General features: G+C 41.4%; 1 protein-coding gene across 1 annotated transcript; it reads left to right on the top strand.

Annotated features, from left to right (window-relative positions):
* Positions 1 to 218: 218 nt before the first annotated feature.
* METTL11B (methyltransferase like 11B) lies at positions 219 to 17,514 on the top strand. Its single transcript, XM_026043812.1, has 4 exons — positions 219 to 387; positions 6,708 to 6,883; positions 13,517 to 13,766; positions 16,947 to 17,514. The coding sequence occupies exons 1-4, from the start codon at positions 234 to 236 to the stop codon at positions 17,219 to 17,221; spliced, it is 855 nt and encodes a 284-aa protein (XP_025899597.1). The 5' UTR covers positions 219 to 233; the 3' UTR covers positions 17,222 to 17,514.
* Positions 17,515 to 18,581: the final 1,067 nt, after the last annotated feature.

Below are 18,581 nucleotides of genomic sequence, written 5' to 3' on the forward strand. Positions count from 1 at the left end.
AGCACCTGGTGTTTTAGGAGAGCAGAGATTATTCTGAACGAGTGCCAACAGCCAGCGTTTCTCACTCCACTCTCCCCCGCCTCCACCCCCTGCCCTGCTCCAGACACACACCCCGATATAGAATGACAGCACACTGCCACAGTTTAAATGACACTGTCTGCTCAGAAGGACAGATCCTGCTGAGAACACCAGCCACAACAACTTTGCGCCCTTGCAAAAAAAAAGTGTTTGTCATGGCATATAAGGGGGCACACTTGGCTTTTAAGTCCCGTTGGCATAAGACAGATGAAGARCTCTGTCGGCACAGCATGTCCTTTATTTTGCACAAGGCGATCCGGAATGACTTCTTTCAAAGTTACCTTTATCTGCTGGAAAAGCTTCCCTTGGGTGAGTAACTGGTGGGCGGGAGTGTCTGTGTGTGTGTGACTGCTTTCTGGAAGAACATACCATGCTAGATGGTAGAGTACAAACCCATTAGTGACAATAACGAGTTCTGAGGAGCCCTGCTAGATACACTGCAGTGCCAGCTAGACCATTTGCTGCTTTCCTTCTCAGCTTCCTCTAATTCAGTATCCTTCAATATCCTTGTGTTACCTAAATACCCCACAAATTATTGTCATGGAGGGGAAGGGAAAGACCTCAGAAACAGAGTGTGTTTTCTATTGATGGCACTGCTAGACGCCGTTTTGTCACCATTAACTTGGAGCATACATTGACATGTTCAGAACTTCAAGGGACAAATGCAGAAGTATCCCAGCTGACAGGCCTTGCTTTCCATTGTATATTGCTTTTTTGTTGTCTTTCAGTGTGTCCTTAGCCTTGTCATATGTATGGCTTTGGACAGGTGTTTGAAAGGTAATGATTTTTCATGTTTTTTATCAAGTGCCTATGTAATAAAAGTTATCTTGCCCACTGTTTATTATCTGATGGGAAAATATTTCCAAAATATTTGCTTATAGCYCAATTTCAGCAGAGGCTTCTGGTTACAGGATGCCAAATTGTTTATTGAGGTGCCCAAAAAGAAAGTTCAGAATTCAGCCCTGTGAAAGAATCAAAGATCTCCCCAGAAGAGCAGATCTAAAAAACAAAATTTACTTGATATTGTATTATGTTACAGTCACTTTTTTTTTTTTTTTTAGCAGAATTTTACAGCCTCCACTGAACATTAACTGTGTAAGCATTTGAGGTGGGATGGATGTGTCTGCAACCTGCTAAGCTGCTCTTTCACAGTGAATTCCTGAGGGCTCCTTCCTAATTGAAAGATCCGTTTAAGCAAATGGATTATCTTACGTGATTAGGTGAACATACATGTAACACAGTGTAAACTCTACTTAAGTTACTAAGATTCAAAACTCTTGTGAAGAGAAAGGTATTTCCATGTATTTTAGTGTTTAGTGTGTCTTTTAATATAGGGTTTTATCTGCAGCTATCAAAAATGAATCAGAGAAGACAAATTGTCCTGTCCTTAATGGTAGAAAGATGAGAAAAGGGGAAAGAAAGGAAATATRGAAAAAAAAGAAACTCAATTACAGGTCCATATAATCTGGAAAAAAAAACCCATGAAGATGTTCTTCCATTTATTTTGAAAGACAACATACTATATTAGAAACTAAGCATGATTTCCTACAATATAACTGTTAGTATAACGATTAATTTAAAGGCTTTAAAAGTTACCATTATGACAATCTAGCCTAAAATTTCACATAATGKTTCCAGTTTGAAACTTTTGGCTGGGCCACATTACATGTTTATGAAGACAAAAATACCGTGATTTAGAGGCTCCAAGTGACTGAGAATTCATCAATCCATCGTTAAGCTGTTTCCAGGCCTAATTGCTCTTCTGTTTTAAAACTGTATTTTATGTCTTGTCTGAATTTATTTGAATTTCCATTCCCAGCCAACAAATTTTGTTAAGCCTTTGCCTATCTGATTAAAGAGCCCCTCTGCCAAATTTTTCAGGTCCTGAATCATTCTTACAACTTTTCTAAACAGTTTTCCATGTGTCAGCTTATTGCCAGCATATCCAGATTAGTTGTGAGTCAAACCTTGATGTGAACCTGCAGTTTGTCTTCTACTCCATGGTAACTGTCGCGGAGTAAAAGTGACAAGAGACAACAAGCATAATTTAAAACAATAGAGGTTCAGACTGGATATAACGAAAAACTTTCTCCCCTTGAGGGCAGTCCAGGTTTGGAACGGGTTGCACAGAGAGGTTATGCAATTCTTCATCCGTGGAGGTTTTAAAGGCTCGACTGTACAAAGCACTAAGGAACTTTAGTTCTGATCTTGTGACACCTCTGCTTTGAGGAGAAATTTTGACTAGAAGCCTGCTTAGATCCCTTCCAACCTGGATTGTCCCATGATCACGTGCTGTAAGCATGGTGTGGACAGAATGTGCCAAATCTGAGCATCTCTTCAGAATTACATTTTCCAGTTCAGCTCAGAGTGCAACTGAAGAGAAATGCATTTAACTTTTCAGGCTTAAACACTCAGTTTGGACCTCTCTGTGTAAACACCGTGAAACCCCTTAAAAAGCACTAGGTCTGTCACCTAGCAGAGATGTTCAGCAAGCGCTTAGCTCTGAGCATCAGTCACAGCACTGAAACCAGGCCTCACACTGAAGATTGTAGTGCAGCCCATGGCCAGCAAGGCAGCAGCTTTGCTTTGAGCTGTCCTGGCTCCACATTCGTCCCAGCCCTCCTTTCCTGGGTTCAGTGGTAGAGCACTTAGGCACGTTTACCTATGAGCCGAGCATATCTGGTATCACGTCTGTCAAGAGAAACAAGTCATGTTTACAGGCCTGAGTAACTTTTATAAGTAAAAGCCATGAGTAGCTTTAGGCCCTGCTCCAACAATATACTTAAATGTGTGTGAATGCCCTTAAGCCCAGTTGACTTTATTGGAGCTATTCAGATGCTGAATATTAGGCACATATTTACTTGGGCTGTGGGACTTTTGTGCTAGTGGAGTGAGATCTATAGCAAAAGACTCGGATGATCAATCAACAGAGCCAAAWATTCCAGTGTGTGTGTCCACATATAAAAACTGGTTTGGGGGAGTTGATGTTCATTCTCTGTAAAAGAGAATTTAAGTGATGCTTAGACCACAGTAGCGAGGTGGATTCCACTCTGGATCCAGATAACTGTTTCTCAACTGATGCACAAAGCAGATGTTCCTTTTTAAAGAGAATGCTCAGTCAATCTGGAATTAGTTACTATCTTTCAGAAAGCAATTGGAGCCACAAAATTATGCTTACAAATAAAAACTTCAAAAAAATTATTTGCAACATTAGCTTCTGGCAAGAAAATTTAGCTGAGCAAACCCTTCAAGCAAAAACTGTAAGACAGTCTACTACAGGTTGGGACTGCACCCAGTCCTTGTTAAGTGCTCCAATTTCTCTCAAGATTTAGATCAGCTGTGTTGGGAACCTGGAGAACAAAATTTGAATTGAGCCATAAAAAAAAAATAGAGATAATGTAGTGGGCCTTGCAGGGGAAAGGGSTTAGGTAAATGTTACCCAGGCATTAATCTTCAGCTCTGCCTSATTGCTCTGCATCCACATAGCATTTGCAGTGATCAAAAATTAACAACTTCTGATGAATGTTTGGTGGYGCTTACAGAATCAACTTAGGGACACTTTCTGTTCTCAGCCTGCCATTGTAGTGGGTTCATCTTAACCATCTCCACTTGGAGGTTCAGCTGAGAGACCAAGCATGTCATAAGAAAAGTTTTCTTTTGAAATTTACTTCACTTCAWTTTGAAACACTTCTCTAACTTGAAGGCTTACAAGTCTCCTAACTTACTCCCCAGAACCTTGTCCATGAAAGACAGCTACACCCTCTACCCAAATCTCTGTGAAACTCACATTCTGTCCTATCCTGCCCAGCCTGTACGAATTTCAGAGTACGTTGAAATCAAGTAGCGTATCAGTAACAAATCTCAAAATATTGCATTTCCTGAGGCATGAGGTAGTCCCATGGCAGTCATGGAATGGGAGGTACCTCTGACTAGACGGGTCCTGTGATGAGCAGCAGAGCCCCCATATGCCTTCTCACGGTGCTTTTTGGAGGTGGATTCCTGCAAACTGGCACTTTTCCTGCTGCCTCTGCTGCTGCTGCAGGTGCTTAAGTGTCCAGATGCATCCAAGATGAGATCAGAGGTTAGGCTGATTGCCTGTGTCTGGAAAATTGGGCTGTGGAGTGGGAAGGTTGGCAGTGGTGCAAACTCAGGAGAGGGAGGAGTAACATGGAGGAGGCAAGGCGTGGAAATCATCTGTGTAGATCACACGCGCTGTATGTGAGACCATAGGTCTGCAGAAGTGCGCTTTGGGTGCGGTGCCACCTTCACGTCAGCCTGCATCYCTACCTGCCCTCTGGTGGGGGACTTGCATAAAGAGATCTCTGCATAGCTTCCCTGGGGAGATAAAACCCCGTGGATGCTAAGACCAGAGCTGATCAGAGATGCCAGCACGTAAGGCAGATTTCTGGGGTCTCAGCTGGCTAGGAGGGATCCTGAGTCAGCTGGTGTATGTACACAGGGCCCGCCAGGCATTCCATGAGACTGATACTGGAGATGAGTGAGAAATTTGAGAACGCACGTCTGACATCCTGAACTGCCTATCATCGCCATATGTTACCTTGGGTCAGGGTTGGGTTTTGAGTAGAGGGACTCTGAATACTTGTCATTCATGTTGCCAGCTGCCTGTGGCACCCTGCCCTAGTTTGCAGACAGCCTGTACACCACTTTCCCATCCATCCAGCAGAGTGGGATAAATCACAGTCCTTTGACAGTTCCATTCAACAAGCCCTAGAGATCGTTGCTGACCTCTCATAAAGCAGGTCTTGTAGAGCGACCAGTCACAGATTCAGATCTGGCATCTGAGTGGACAAAAAGACTCAGGGAAAAGAAGTTGGTGCCACTCCCAAGGGGAAGATGGAGATCAATTACTAGAAGAATCACTGCCACCAGAGAAGTCTTTATTTCCCAGGCTCCGGGAAACACTCTGGCCAGGTTGTGATGGAGATTGACTGCTACCCTCCTCATATTAATTTTTTCGGTTAAATGGTTTCTTCTGAATATGTGAATATAATTAGTGGAGTGTGTAAAGCCCCCAGGTTTGACCCYTGCTGGGCTCAATGCTTGCTTATGGTATAACTTTCTCAGGCATAACACAAATGTGTAATGGATTAAAGCTTTAATAGTATCCGTTCAGCAGTTGACTTAAGCAGGTGATGACAAGAGGGGCTGGTAATGCTGCTTTTGTTGGATGAAGGATATACTGGGCATGCTGCTTACATGTAACCCAATAGCACTATTCTCTTCCGAGTGGTCCTTGGTGGTAATTATTCCCCATCCTACTTCCTTTGTCCCCCTCCCCTGCCTTATTTGCCTCCAGAATGTCATTCTCCTGCTGCAGATGGGCAGGCACACACTTGAGGGCTTGCTTGCCCTCAATAAATACATTCCAGGCTTATATTCAGGGCCTTTGGCCTAGCTCTCCTCCTCTGTATGGAGGGCATAATTCCCATTCCCCAGGCAGAATAGACAAGGCATGGCCTCTTCACAGCCTTCTTAGCAGTCACCAGCAATGCTTCTCCAGGAAGTTAGAGATGGAGTACACAGAAGTTAACTCAGAACAGCAAGAAAGTACTGCTCCCTCATCTTCTGTTTATTTAGCCCGCAGGGAGATCTCCGTTTCCCATGTTCATAACCAAAAAGGTATTTGCTGCTTGTCATTTCCAGCCCCTTGAACACAGGGAGCTTGCTGCCCTTGAGAGCTGCAGCAGATCCRTTTTCATGCTGCAGAATAGTGTGCACAAGGCCTTATTCCCAGTGTAAATCCATCTCTTGTTATTGCTCAGCTTTCAGGCGCGAGCCTGTGGTTGTGTTTTCATTGGAAGGCCTGGTCAGCAGCAGCTCTGTGCGACACACGCAAGGAAAACCTGCTGTTACGTCTGCCAGTGAAACAGCAGAAGCCAGTGGGTTCCACGCAAACTGTTTCTAGTCTGTCTGAATCCAAACTTCTGTGTTATAAAGCAAAACTACTGTTCATATGCAAAGCCCATCAAGCATAGAAAAGCCCAGGATGCTGAGGATAGATCTCAATTCTTCATAGAATGGGGAAAATAACCCGTTATCAAATAGACCTGGCAGGTTTTAATAAAACAGCTTCAAACTTAGGATTGCTGTACGTTACCAGCAAAATAATCAAGCAATGAAAAGAAACATTCCAGCCTCCTCCTGGCACACAGGAGCTTTCCAGTATTTCACCCACTAATTATCTCATTCCTTGATCTGTGACAGATGAAAATTTAAGACTGTGTGCTCTAAATTGTCTCCCCTCTGTATAGTCATTTAGGTCTGAGTCTACCATCTGCTCTTCGGTTCAACTTACTTGCCGTGCCACAGATTGTACAGTATCACTAAAAATAAACCAGAGCAAGTGCTTCATTCATCCACACTCACTCTTCTTTTTGGTACATTCCCCATGAAACTGTCAATAGCTAGATAAGGGGTACTGTGTCCCTTCAAGTCCTTGAAGTATTAAATGCAAAACCTTTCCTCCCATCTTTGCTTCAGAAACAAAGGTTTGTTAATTTGGAGACTTAATCCAGATTTGTAAATCTTAATCCTCATGCCTCTAGAAGAGTAAACTAACCCAGAATTATCTGCCGTTAATAATAAAATAGTGATTTGTCTGTTTGCAGTGAAACTTTATGCTTTAACAAGTCAAGTTATCAATGGCGAGATGCAGTTCTACGCCAGGGCCAAACACTTCTACCAGGAGGTGCCAGCCACAGAAGAGGGCATGATGGGAGACTACATTGAACTCTCCAATACAGACATTGAGTCCTCCAGGAAATTTCTCAGGAAATTTGTTGGGGTGAGTCATCTAATCACAATCTTCTGAAAGAAACAGTGATCATGTGTCCTAAATGGCATACATTGTCCCCAGTCACATTTTAAATGGCACCATGTGTCATATTTCCTGTGCGTGAAGCTCAATCACAGGTCATAATTGCCTTTCACTGCGTTCAGTAACATATAATTTACATGCATTCTACTAGATCACACATAAAAAAGAATATAGATTTTGTCTGACCATATGTCATTATTAACCTGCTTTGCATTCTTTTCTTATGCTCTGAAGTTGCAAAGAGAATCGTGCGAATGATTCTTCTAATTTGGCCTTAGTAGAAGATTAGATGCCATCTTTGCCAGCTTCAGTGGGAGAATTCCCTATGCAAATTCCAGCAATACAGTTGGGAAAGCAGCTGAAACTAAATACCAAGTTTATGTTTTGCATATTTGCTAATACTTCAGAGAAGGCTGCAAGAAAAAACATCTTGCTCCCAGTATTGAGGAAATGCAGAATAAAGAGAAATCGGAGAAACCCACTAGGAGAATACTGATAAGATTATTGGTCATTTGCAGACAGATTTTTAAAGGTGTTTAAATGTTTATTTTAACCTGAGATAGAAAGTAAGTTTTTTAAAGCAGTACCAATAGCATTTTTGCACTTAGCTATCTGAAAATCCCATTCATGCCTAAACTCAGCTCTTGAAATGTGCAAATCAATGGGCAGTTCGGTCACTTTGAGCTACAGTTCCCCTTCCCAGGAAAAAAGCTCAACAAATTTATTAGATGCTAAAGAATCCACAAACCCTAGGGCTGCAGTAAACCAAGTTTTGTTCACAAAATGTTCTGTTCACAAAATGACTAGTTCCATATAGTGTTACCACAGATCTTTCATTATCTACTCAAATGTACAAATTTGGGGTAGCCAGATGAGCTTTTTTTAGCCTTAATGATCAGCTGTGGAAAAAAAAACTTGATAAGTTAATTAGATGTTGTATTAAAAAAAAAATAAGGCACAGTTTAAATGAATTGGGACGGAGAACAAGTGTGGCTTAACAACAGATAGAAGAAGGGAAACTGATGAAAAGTTTTCTGCACTTGATAGAGGTGTCTGGGGCAATGTGTCAGGAAAACACGATTAACTGAGTGAACATTTGCAATATTTCTATGAGTAGTCATTTGTATAAATACTAATGTAAAAAAAGCTTTGCAACATCTCAAGTTCATCATGAAGTTCAGTGAGGCAGCTGAAACAGATGACACTTTTACAGAGGATGAAATGTAATGCAGAAGACAAGAGCCAACTCAAGGCATATCTATCCCTTCAATTTTACTTAAGTTCTGTTTAAAGGACATTTGTGAAATTCAAGTGCCTGTGCTCAGGGGAAGATTTCACACTTCTAGACATGATATAGATTCTCCTTCCTGAATGGCAAGTTTATATCACAGTGTTACACTTACTCCTCTCCCAGACCCCAATAGAGGAGAAGTACAGTTTGCAGCAGAGTCCTCTCCAACTRAGAATTGGTCTGCAGCCATGGTCTGCTAGAAAGAGAAAATCAAACCTAATGCATGAGGTGTGATGGCAGCTACAAAATACTCCAGAGCAGAGTTCCTGTTCCTATTATCAGCCAAAGATAATCTTAATGGCCGGGATCAAGGGTAGATCAGGGGCAGAAAAAATGGGATCTGTGCATTTTGCAAGCTCTGACATCACTTGTTCAAGCCTGTCCTCTGTTCAGATGCAATCAGTTGGTTATGTTACTTACAGTTTAGTATTTATATATATATGAATATTTAGTATATACATTAGTATATATAGCATATATATAGCATATATATTAGTATATATGTTTAGTATACATAAATATTTATATATAAAATTTAGTATTTATATATAGTAACTTACAATTGCTATATATAGACAAAAGCTGTTTTTTTAAAGGCAAGAAGATTAACAAAATCAGAAAATAGGAATATTAGTTTTATTGGTTACAACTATAATTTAGATTTGAGATACCCGTTTCAGAGATAGGTTTATTCCTCAAAACTTTCTCTTCAGGCAAATTTAGTGTTCCTTAAAGAACTGTTGCCCTGTTCCACTCAAATTACTCCTCTTGAGTTAGTTTGGCTTGTGCGGAAATGCCACACAGTGACATTTCTCTCACATGACTGGTGCTGCATACCTCCATGTAAGGCATTTCTTAGCATGGCTGTTAGCACCACTATAAACTGAGCCTTGGATTTCTTTCCCCATTGGAGAATTTATCTAGCCCGGGCACACAGAGGAATTTCAGAAAGACACTGGAAAACTGAGGACTTCAGTTATATTTTAACTTGTTTCGCTTCTCAGGTGAGTCGAAGTGGGTTAGAAGTGTCACTGTGCTCAAGCAAATAGGTTTTATGTTGTGGGAGCAGATCTCAAACCAAAAGCAACATTCAAGTCAGAATCTGAGCCAGCAGTGCAATACAAACAAGCTGTAAGTTGTCCTACATACAGCCCATGCATGAAGGGTTATCAGCAGAACTAGATCAGTGACTATTTATGGCAGTGTGTTTATGGCTGTTAAAGCCTTGATGTCCATATAGACACTGTGTTTTCAAGTGCCTAATCCAGAGGTAGCCTGTAAAAAGGAAAGAAAGCAAGCAAGAAAAAGCTATTAACTTAGGAACAGCTGTGGGCTGCAGATGTGTGAAGTGCTACAAGAGGTAATTATCCTCAGAGCAGCCTTTCTGCCCTTTTCACTGGTCTGCACAGTTACTGCTGAATAAAAAGTATCTGGAGAACAATTTTGTCCCTGATCAGGAAGATGGGAGAGATTTTGTTTAAAAACTGCAGAAAAAGAAATGGAAAGAAAGCCTTTTAGTTGTGCTTTTTAGCTGTGTCTTGAGCTGTGATTTCTTTTTGCTCTTGCATMTCTACATTGTCTTCCCACCCTCGCAAGACCTGAAGTAATAGCATAAGGAATGTGTGTCACAGCTGTTTCATCCCCAAGGAACCTCTTCAGTGCCTTGTTCCATTTTTCATTAGAACTTCTGATTGTGTACATTCCTAGAYGATAGTGATACTTAGTAAAGTGAAGCAAATAATCTGAGGAGCAGTTAATTTTTTGAGCCTGCTCTAGCTTAAATTTTTCACTTAAACTGTTTTATTTTTAAATAAGAAATTTGATTTTCAACTCAATTAGGCTTTTAAGAAAGTGATTGCCTTCCAAAAAAAACGTTAATACCCTGTCAAAGCTCTGAGCACTCCCAAACTGAAAATAAATTATCTGACCATGTAATTATGTCAACATTTGCATTGCAAACAGGGTCATAGTGCTTCACAGGGCTTCTAGCCTGGTTACCGTCAGTGCAGTATGGATCAGGCTTCATCTCCCAAGACTGTCCCCTTTCCTGCTTCTTGATGGCAAATGGAAATTTGTCATCAGGTGTCTTTTCCATGGCGCATCACACCAGATGAATTCCTTCTCTTGAAGGAAGTACCCTAGCTACGCCTTCCCTGAACACAGATATCCGAGACAAAGTAGTTGCATTGGGGTTTGTCTAATTCTGTTAGCCTTTTGGATACATAATTCCAATTTTCTGACCACCTCTCCTAGGGCTTAATCACATGAGCCTAGGCTTGTATAGATCTGTCAGCAGACAATGTTGAGATCTTTGTAAAGATTCAAGACACAATTCCTTCTCCTTTCATGAATTCCTTGTTACAGCTTAGTCTATTCCTCAGTAAATGTCTCACTAATTCTGTAGCGCAGCCTGTGAATTAAGAATAACTTGTATTTTTTAGCTAACTACAAGCAGGTAATCTCCAGAGAGGATAGGCCTGAAGATTGCTATGGACACTTACACACACCAAGAGATTAATCTTTCTGGTGGCACAAATTGGGACCAGCAGCCCAGMGACCGGTGAGAGCCCTTGAGGTCCTTGTGCTCTTTCTACAGTTACTCGGTAACCGGATGCTCAGCCGGGCTATTCATAGTCATGTCATTGACAGTACTGTCCTTTGACCTTAATAATCTACTGAATTACCCACTGAAGCAAGGCCAAAAAACAGTGAGTTACATGATTTATGCTTGGTCATTATGGAGGGGGTCTCCTAATAAGCAGCAAAAGCTAAACTCTTCTTGGGCTTATTTCCTTTAGGAGCAGTGAAGCTGCAGCAGGAGGACTTTGGCCCTTAACTTTCATTTTAGCTTTCAGTTCCAGAGAACAGGGCAAAGGTGTTTACATTTGCCTTTAATATATTTGTTTAGCAGATAGCTTTGGCTAAGGGGACTCCAGGCCCACAGTCAATGACTGTGCAGCCTTAAAATTTGTTTTACAGAACAGTATCAGGCTCTTAAAAGCCTTTTTTATGGCTAGAATGGAAGCTTTAGGAATGAAATACTGCTTTCATTATAAAGCCCCTTTTCCAGTGACTCGTTATTTTCTCACAGGCRTACCCTTTGTGACACAGTTTTTCATGTCTGATCTCAGGCCAGAGATGATATGCAGAAAGAAAAAAGAAAAAAGAGAATTATTAAATAAAATCTACTCAATCATCATCTTTTTCTCCAGATCTAAAAAAAAAAAAAAATCCATATATGCTTGAGTCTAAACTTCTTGGCTGTTGTAAGTTACCTACCTCTCTAAGATCTTTGTTCAAAAACAGCTTGTTTTGAAAAGTGAACTCAAATCTCAAGGACAATCTATATCTGTAGTGGTGTCTGTGAGCACCTTGGAAGTTTTATACTGCTGGTGTTAATTCTTGCATGCAGTACACAGTATGTGCTCATTTTTAAGTCTTCACTGGCTTAGAATGAGACTTATCTATGCAGTTAGATATGAAGTTGCTCGACTGATGATCCTGCAAGGACTTTATAAAGATTAGGTGATCTTCTGAAATGGCTATTAGCTTGTGAAAAGGTTATGCTTCTTCTTATACAAAGCTAAAATTTACTGTATAGCAATGGAAACAGGAATCTAATGAAGAAATTCCCTCAAGAGCAACCTTTATGTTTTAGTGGTCTGTAGTATTGCATGACTAGGGTTCCCATCACTCTTAGTATGTAAGAAAATGTAGGTCTCCCTTTCTCTAAGAAGAGAAAGCTGAGTCCCAAACTGCAATGAGTCTCCCAAGCAAAGGARTGCAGTTGTGAGGAATATGGCTCCTTCATTAGTTGTAGGTTTTTGGTTTTTGAGTTTTTTTTAAGTGTTTCTCAGGAACAAAACTGTACCAGCTAAATTCTTCATGTCTCTACCTAGACATTCACAGATTCACAGAATATTTAAGGTTGGAAGGGACCTCTACAGATCATCTAGTCCAACCTTCCTGCTCAAGCAGGCACACCTACAGCATGTGGCACAGGGTGGCATCCAGGTGGGTTTTGAAGACCTCCAGAGTAGGAGACTCCACAACCTCCCTGGGCGGCCTGTTCCACTGCTCTGTCACCCTMACAGTAAAGAAGTTGCTCCTCACCTGGAGACGGAACTTCTTRTGYTTCAGCTTGTGGCCATTACCCCTCGTCCTRTCGCTGGCCACCAGTGAGAACAGCYTGTCCCCTTCCTCCCTGCATTCTCCCTTCCTGAACTTATACATATTAATCMTATCCCCTCTGAGCCGTCTCTTCTCCAGAGAAAACAGGCCCAGCTCACTCAGCCTCTCTTCATACGAGAGGTGTTCCATTCCCTTAATCATCCTGGTTGCCCTTCTCTGGACCCTCTCSAGAAGCTCCACRTCCCTCYTATACTGGGGTGCCCAGAACTGCACACAGTACTCCAGGTGCGGCCTCACCAGAGCTGAGTAGAGGGGCAGAATCACCTCCCTCGACCTGCTGGCAACAAGGGAGGTGATTACTACAGAGAGAGAAATTGAGAGCCATTTGAAGTTGGTGCAATTTGAACAGGACCCTTCTTTTCTGTGTAAAAACAAGAAACTATTTAAAGTGAAGGCTCTGTAAAGGATGCAGGGAGCTCCTTTCTGGCACATATCTGAGCCACAAATAATGGCTCACTGATAATCTGAACAGATCATTTAGGTCTGTTAATAATAAAATTTGCAGTTTTACAGACCGAGAGCAATAGAATTCTGTGCATGACCTTGCACATGAAGCAGGAAAGGACTGACACATCAGGATGTTTATGTGCAGATAAATATATGTGTCTTTGGTTGAGTTACACATTCAGAGCCTGCAGCAAAGGCTGCAGAATTAGGCATCAAATGAGCAGTGGCTGCTGGATACCTGGGGTGGTGAGGATGAAAGTGGGGATGCTGGGGAGGGGAGCTTGGTGCAGACAGCCTTGGCTGATAGGAGTGGGGCAGAGAGGGAATCCAGCTGGAGAACTAGGGGAGATCTGTTTTCACTCCTTCCTCCTGTTGTTTTGGGTGCTCAGTGTGTGGTTCTGTAGGACATTAGGCTTTGCTTTCAGYTAGGGGGAGGTGAAGTTGGAGGAAAAATGAACCAAGACATTTATCTGAGAATATAGCATTCAACTCTGCTCACTCACAGGTTCTCAAAAGCTGCTTTTTATTTCTGTCCCACATTGTGGTGTCTTGCGCAGAAACAGGAGATAAGACCCTAGATTCTGTAGACTAAAATCCATATCTGGTAAAGTTGCTRTGCATCTTTCAGGTGGTATTTTTCAGGTTTCAAATGATTTTCTTGTATTCCACAGGGGGTAGGGAAAGCCGGCACCCACCGCGCCCTGGACTGCGGCTCTGGCATAGGTCGGGTCAGCAAGCATGTCCTGTTACCAATTTTCAAGAGCGTGGAGCTGGTGGATATGATGGAGAATTTCCTGGCTGAGGTCCCGAACTACCTCCAGGGCAAGGAGGACAGAATAGAGATGTATTATTGCAAAAGCCTTCAGGAATTCACTCCAGCCCCACAAAGATATGATGTCATCTGGATTCAGTGGGTTTCAGGTTAGTTCAGCATGATTCCTCCAGCCAGGCCTCTCAGAAAGCTGTATATAGCCTGTGCTAAAAATTATGCTAAAAGAATGGTGCAGCTATAAAAGAAGGTTCTCAAATGTTTGGAAAAGTCAGACTGAACATTGACCAGTGTTGGGGACATGGGGACACGAGGCTTGCCTTGCCCTGGTTCAGTTCCAGTTACTGGTCCCACAGCAGCCCTCCACTGCCAGCACAAGCAATTGGGAGAAAAAAAAATAAATAAATAAGGAGAGATTGGAAACTGCTACACTCCTGCAGCCCTACAGTGGAGTCAGGGTGGGATCACAGTTTATATCTCTTTGAACTTGTCAGAKAAACCCATTAGCCCTGGAACAGCCCTACTTCCTTTTAATCTTCCAAGAAATCTTTCAGAGTCCTGCTAAGTCCCATGCCCAGTGGATACTGATGAGTTTGCTTTCATATAGTGTGTGAGGCAGGAGGGAATGTCACTGTAGAGTAGCTTGCATGCAAGGTGCAGTTCAGGGGTCAGCTTTTTATCTAGCTTTTCTGGAGGAGGRATCTTCCTCAGCAAGCTAATGATGTGGTACACAGGTATGCTGGGTTAGCCCCATCTGTCAACACCTCTRCATGTTCCATGTTGAGGGAGAAAGACTGTAGCACTGGGGCAGCAGCGGTGTGTCAGGCTCAAGCTTGGCTATGAGGATATACAGCATGTGGGTGAGAGTTGTCTGAATCTTGGAGGTTCTCGGGCAACRTTTTGCCCACCAGTTTTCAAGAGGAGTTAGGCACTGCAGCCAGCCAAGGGGGTATCCTGAGTGATTTCTCATCATGCAGTCTCATGGGGAGAAAAAGCTTTTCTGAGACATCTGTATACCCTCTACAGATTGGGTAGCCCGAGAGTTTGGACAGAGGCAAGGGCAGGTGGTTGGGTTGCTTTGCTCACAAGATTGGTACTGCCTTCATTTAAGGATTAGCTTCTTTTGGCTTCTTACAGAAAACCTCTTTCTACCCAGACTTCACCACCTTTACACCACAGCATGACATTCCTTGTGATGGTACCCATAAAGGTCCTGTAGCAGTCACCAGCACATCACATACTCCTTGCACGCTGAATTCCTTTAGCTGAGTGACTCTTTAGGTCCTTACTCACTGTCAGGGAGTGTTCCTCCCTCTTGCAGTTTTTCTGAGTCTGATAATTATCCTGGCTTGGGAATATTTCAGGAAACCTTCTGGAAAGAGGCCTAGTAAAGTCACCAATATCTGTAAATCAGATCTTACAAGTTCACTGATGTTTATCAAATAGGTGCCCCTATTTATGTCCCACAGCACCTCTTCGTATTACAAATGTCTGCTTCCTACCCTGCAAGCAACCCCAGCGAATGCACCTCAGTATTAAATGCGTCAGCCTGGCAGTCAGATAGTGCGGGTTATGTTCTTGGCTCCATCATTTTTATTTTATTCCTTCCTGCATGCAATGTGCTATAAAGTCCTAAGGGCATGGAGTTGTCCTACACCTGTAGAAAAGGAGAAAGGAAGGTGACCCGAGAAGCCATTTTTCTATTCTCCTGTTGCAGTCAGGCAAAATGACCATTTCTGACAGATGTTTGTCCAAGCTGTTCTTTAAAACTTTCACTGCTAGAAATGTCATAATCCTCTTCTAGAAGTCCCGTGACAGTGCCTAACTGCCCATCCAGAAAGAACATTATCTCCTAATCTTTCTGCCTAATCTTTTAACACAGACATGGCTCTGCATCTCTTTCCTCCCTTCGCCAATCAGTCTCAATGCAATATTCAGACTTGTACACCCCTTTTGAATGGTTGAAATATGTCAACAAACTCAACACATTGCTGGAGTGGCAGCAGGCCCAACTGGCAGGTAGCAACTTGCTGAGCTCTCATTTTGTTGGGAAATAAGGCTAACAGCTARGTTAAGAGAATATTAAGCTCCAAATGAGGTGTTCAAATGCTTCAGTTAAGCTTCCYCATGCGGTCTGAATTTGTCACATGTACATATATGAACCCATGCTGTTACTCTATGAAAAAAATAAAATGAAAGCTTACATTTCATATTGAAATTATCATTTTCCTTCAACTTGAAAGCTATTCAGTTTTAGGTTTTAGGGCTTTTTATTCTTCTTTTTTGAGGGGGGAGAGGGTGAGTTAAAAAAAAATCTGTGTCAAAATGTGGTACGACTTCCATTTATGAAAGTTCAAATCTTCCATCAAGAAAACTAAATATTTTGACTACAAAATATAATCATTTTTTTCAAGATTTTCATTGAGTTTCTGACCAGCTGTCATTGTTAATTCATTTAAAATGGGTTTTGCATGTGAGAGTTCTCAATTTGCTCTTCTCTGATCCCTGCAATACTGATCTCAATATAACCAAAGTATTAATCCATGAGAGAGAAGYATACAAAACAAAGACATTTTAAAATTTAAAATATCATTTTTTCAACATATGTGGTAGATGTAGATATCACAAGTGTATGGTGTAATATAAAGAGTTTATTTGGCAGTTTGGAAGGTCTTGCTTTCCTCACTGGATCTTTAATGGAAAGCTTTTGTGATGGGGACACAATGTTACAYGGAGATTTCTAAGTCTGCAATGCTAAAATCCAGAAGGAACTATTAGATTATCTCATTTGACCTACTCAGTGTCACAGGCTGTTATATTTCATTCATTTACACTCATCCTAAGCCATCCTAAGTTTGTGTTCAGTTAAAACGTATCTCAAGAAAGTCAACCACACTTGATTTGAGGACTTCAAGAGGTGGTAAATCCACCACTTCTGTTGGTAGTTTCCAATGGGTAATTACTTACACTGTTAAACAGTTGTCACTTATTTCCAATTTGAATTTGTTTGGCGCCAGCTTCCTGCCACTGATTCTTATTATGACTTTAACCACCAGATTAAAGAACCCTTCAGCACCCAGTATTTTCTCCACTATTCCCATTGACTTTTGTCCACATCTGCTGCTGTTGCTAATATGGATTCTAAATATTGATTTGAGTTTGCAGCTGTTGATCTCACTGATATGTCCTGGATTTCATGATGAAGTCTGGCAGGAGTATAATTTCCAAAAAGTAAGATATAGAGAAGCAGATCAAGGCATCAGTCTCATGTTTAATGAGAGAGTCCCTTCAAAAGGCTAACAGTGATCTGTTTTGCATCTTTTCATCTGTAGGATATCTGACAGATAAAGATCTCCTGAAGTTTCTCATCCGGTGCCAGAATGGCTTGAAGAATAACGGTGTTATCATTCTCAAGGACAATGTAGCCAGGGAGGGCTGTGTCCTGGATTGCCTGGATAGCAGCGTGATCCGAGACCTCAACATCCTCCGCAGTCTCATCGAAATGAGTGGACTCACCATCCTACGAGAGGAGAGGCAGGAGGGATTCCCCGAACAGTGTGTCCCCGTCTGGACTTTGGCCATGCAGAAAGACCCCAGCCATTCCTGATGGCATCCAATGACTGCCGAGACTGGAATAGGGATCAGCCACCGGACTGTGAAGAAGAAAGGGGAAAGAAAAGCATCTACGAGAATCCTACTAACCAAATACTGTTGCTGTTACAGTTCTAAGGGATYGACTTCTGAAGGATCAGGAAATAATTATATTTGATCCAGCTTCAATGAGGGACTATCCTGCTTCTAAACCCTTGTCTGCTTCATCGTTCTCTCCACTTTTAAAGGCCTTTTTAATAGCTCATCATTAGATTTTTCTTTCATTAGGGAGTCTGTGACAATGCCCATCTAATTAAAGTAATTTGGTCTGATGTTTGTGAGGTGGCTGGTACCTTTCCGAGGGGTTAGCAAATAAGCCTGTTTCTAGTATGTCACTAAGGCTTCTTGGAAATGAAGAAGGATATGATCTTCTGGAAAACCTAGCCCAAATTTCAACTATCATCCATATCATACTTTAAAATATTTAAAACAAAAACATAAGAAAAGTGTTATCTGTTTGTTGCCATCAATGGTGCAGTTTGTTTATTTGTGGCATTGCTGTGAGTCTGGACAATAAGAAAACTTGGCTAATTTTCCTGTCTTTTTTAGGAACCACTTTATCTTCCAGATATTTCTGCTACAGAGCAGTAGTGGTGCACAAGGGTTTGCACATACTGGGGAAAAGAAATAAGTGACAAATATATGCATGTTTGTATAGAAAATTTGTGAAAGATTGTTCCACAAATTATGTTCTGGAGAATATTTTTTTTTTCAAAATGTTCACAGTGGAAACCACATGAAAGTATCTCTTTATTATTCATACCACTGTAAATGTCTTTCTTTCCCACATTCAGAACAARTCTGGCACCATTTGCAGAGCTAATGGAATTTCATGGGGTGTTAATAGCAAGACTGTAAGAAGAACTAATACTGTATTGTATTAATTAACAACTGTACTAAACTGCAGAGAGTGTCAATGTAACCCAAAAACATCTAAGATTTATATTCAAACAGCAGCTGTATAAGCCTGGATTCAGCAGTACTAATACACAAACCATCTCCTTGAGGCTTACAGAAATTACACATTGGGCAGCTTCTTGCCCTCTTCACATGCACACAGCAAATGCTGTGGGAGGAAAGACATTCCTTTTGCAAAGCTTTTCAGAATTTGAAATTCTCCTTTATTTTGAAAGAGGACAAAAAAGAGTGAGAGGAAAGTTTCAAGCACGTGACCACAAACGAATTCAAAGGAGATTAAATATTTTATCTGGGCAAAATCAAATGTTTCTTTTGACTCTGACTTTTAGAAACATTTTCATTTAAAACAATTGTTACTATAATGCAGTGAAAACTAAATTAACAGTCATTTCTTGAAA

This window comes from Nothoprocta perdicaria, unplaced genomic scaffold (assembly GCF_003342845.1).
Source record: "Nothoprocta perdicaria isolate Ctin4 unplaced genomic scaffold, notPer1 scaffold_34, whole genome shotgun sequence".
Classification (NCBI taxonomy): Eukaryota; Metazoa; Chordata; class Aves; order Tinamiformes; family Tinamidae; genus Nothoprocta; species Nothoprocta perdicaria.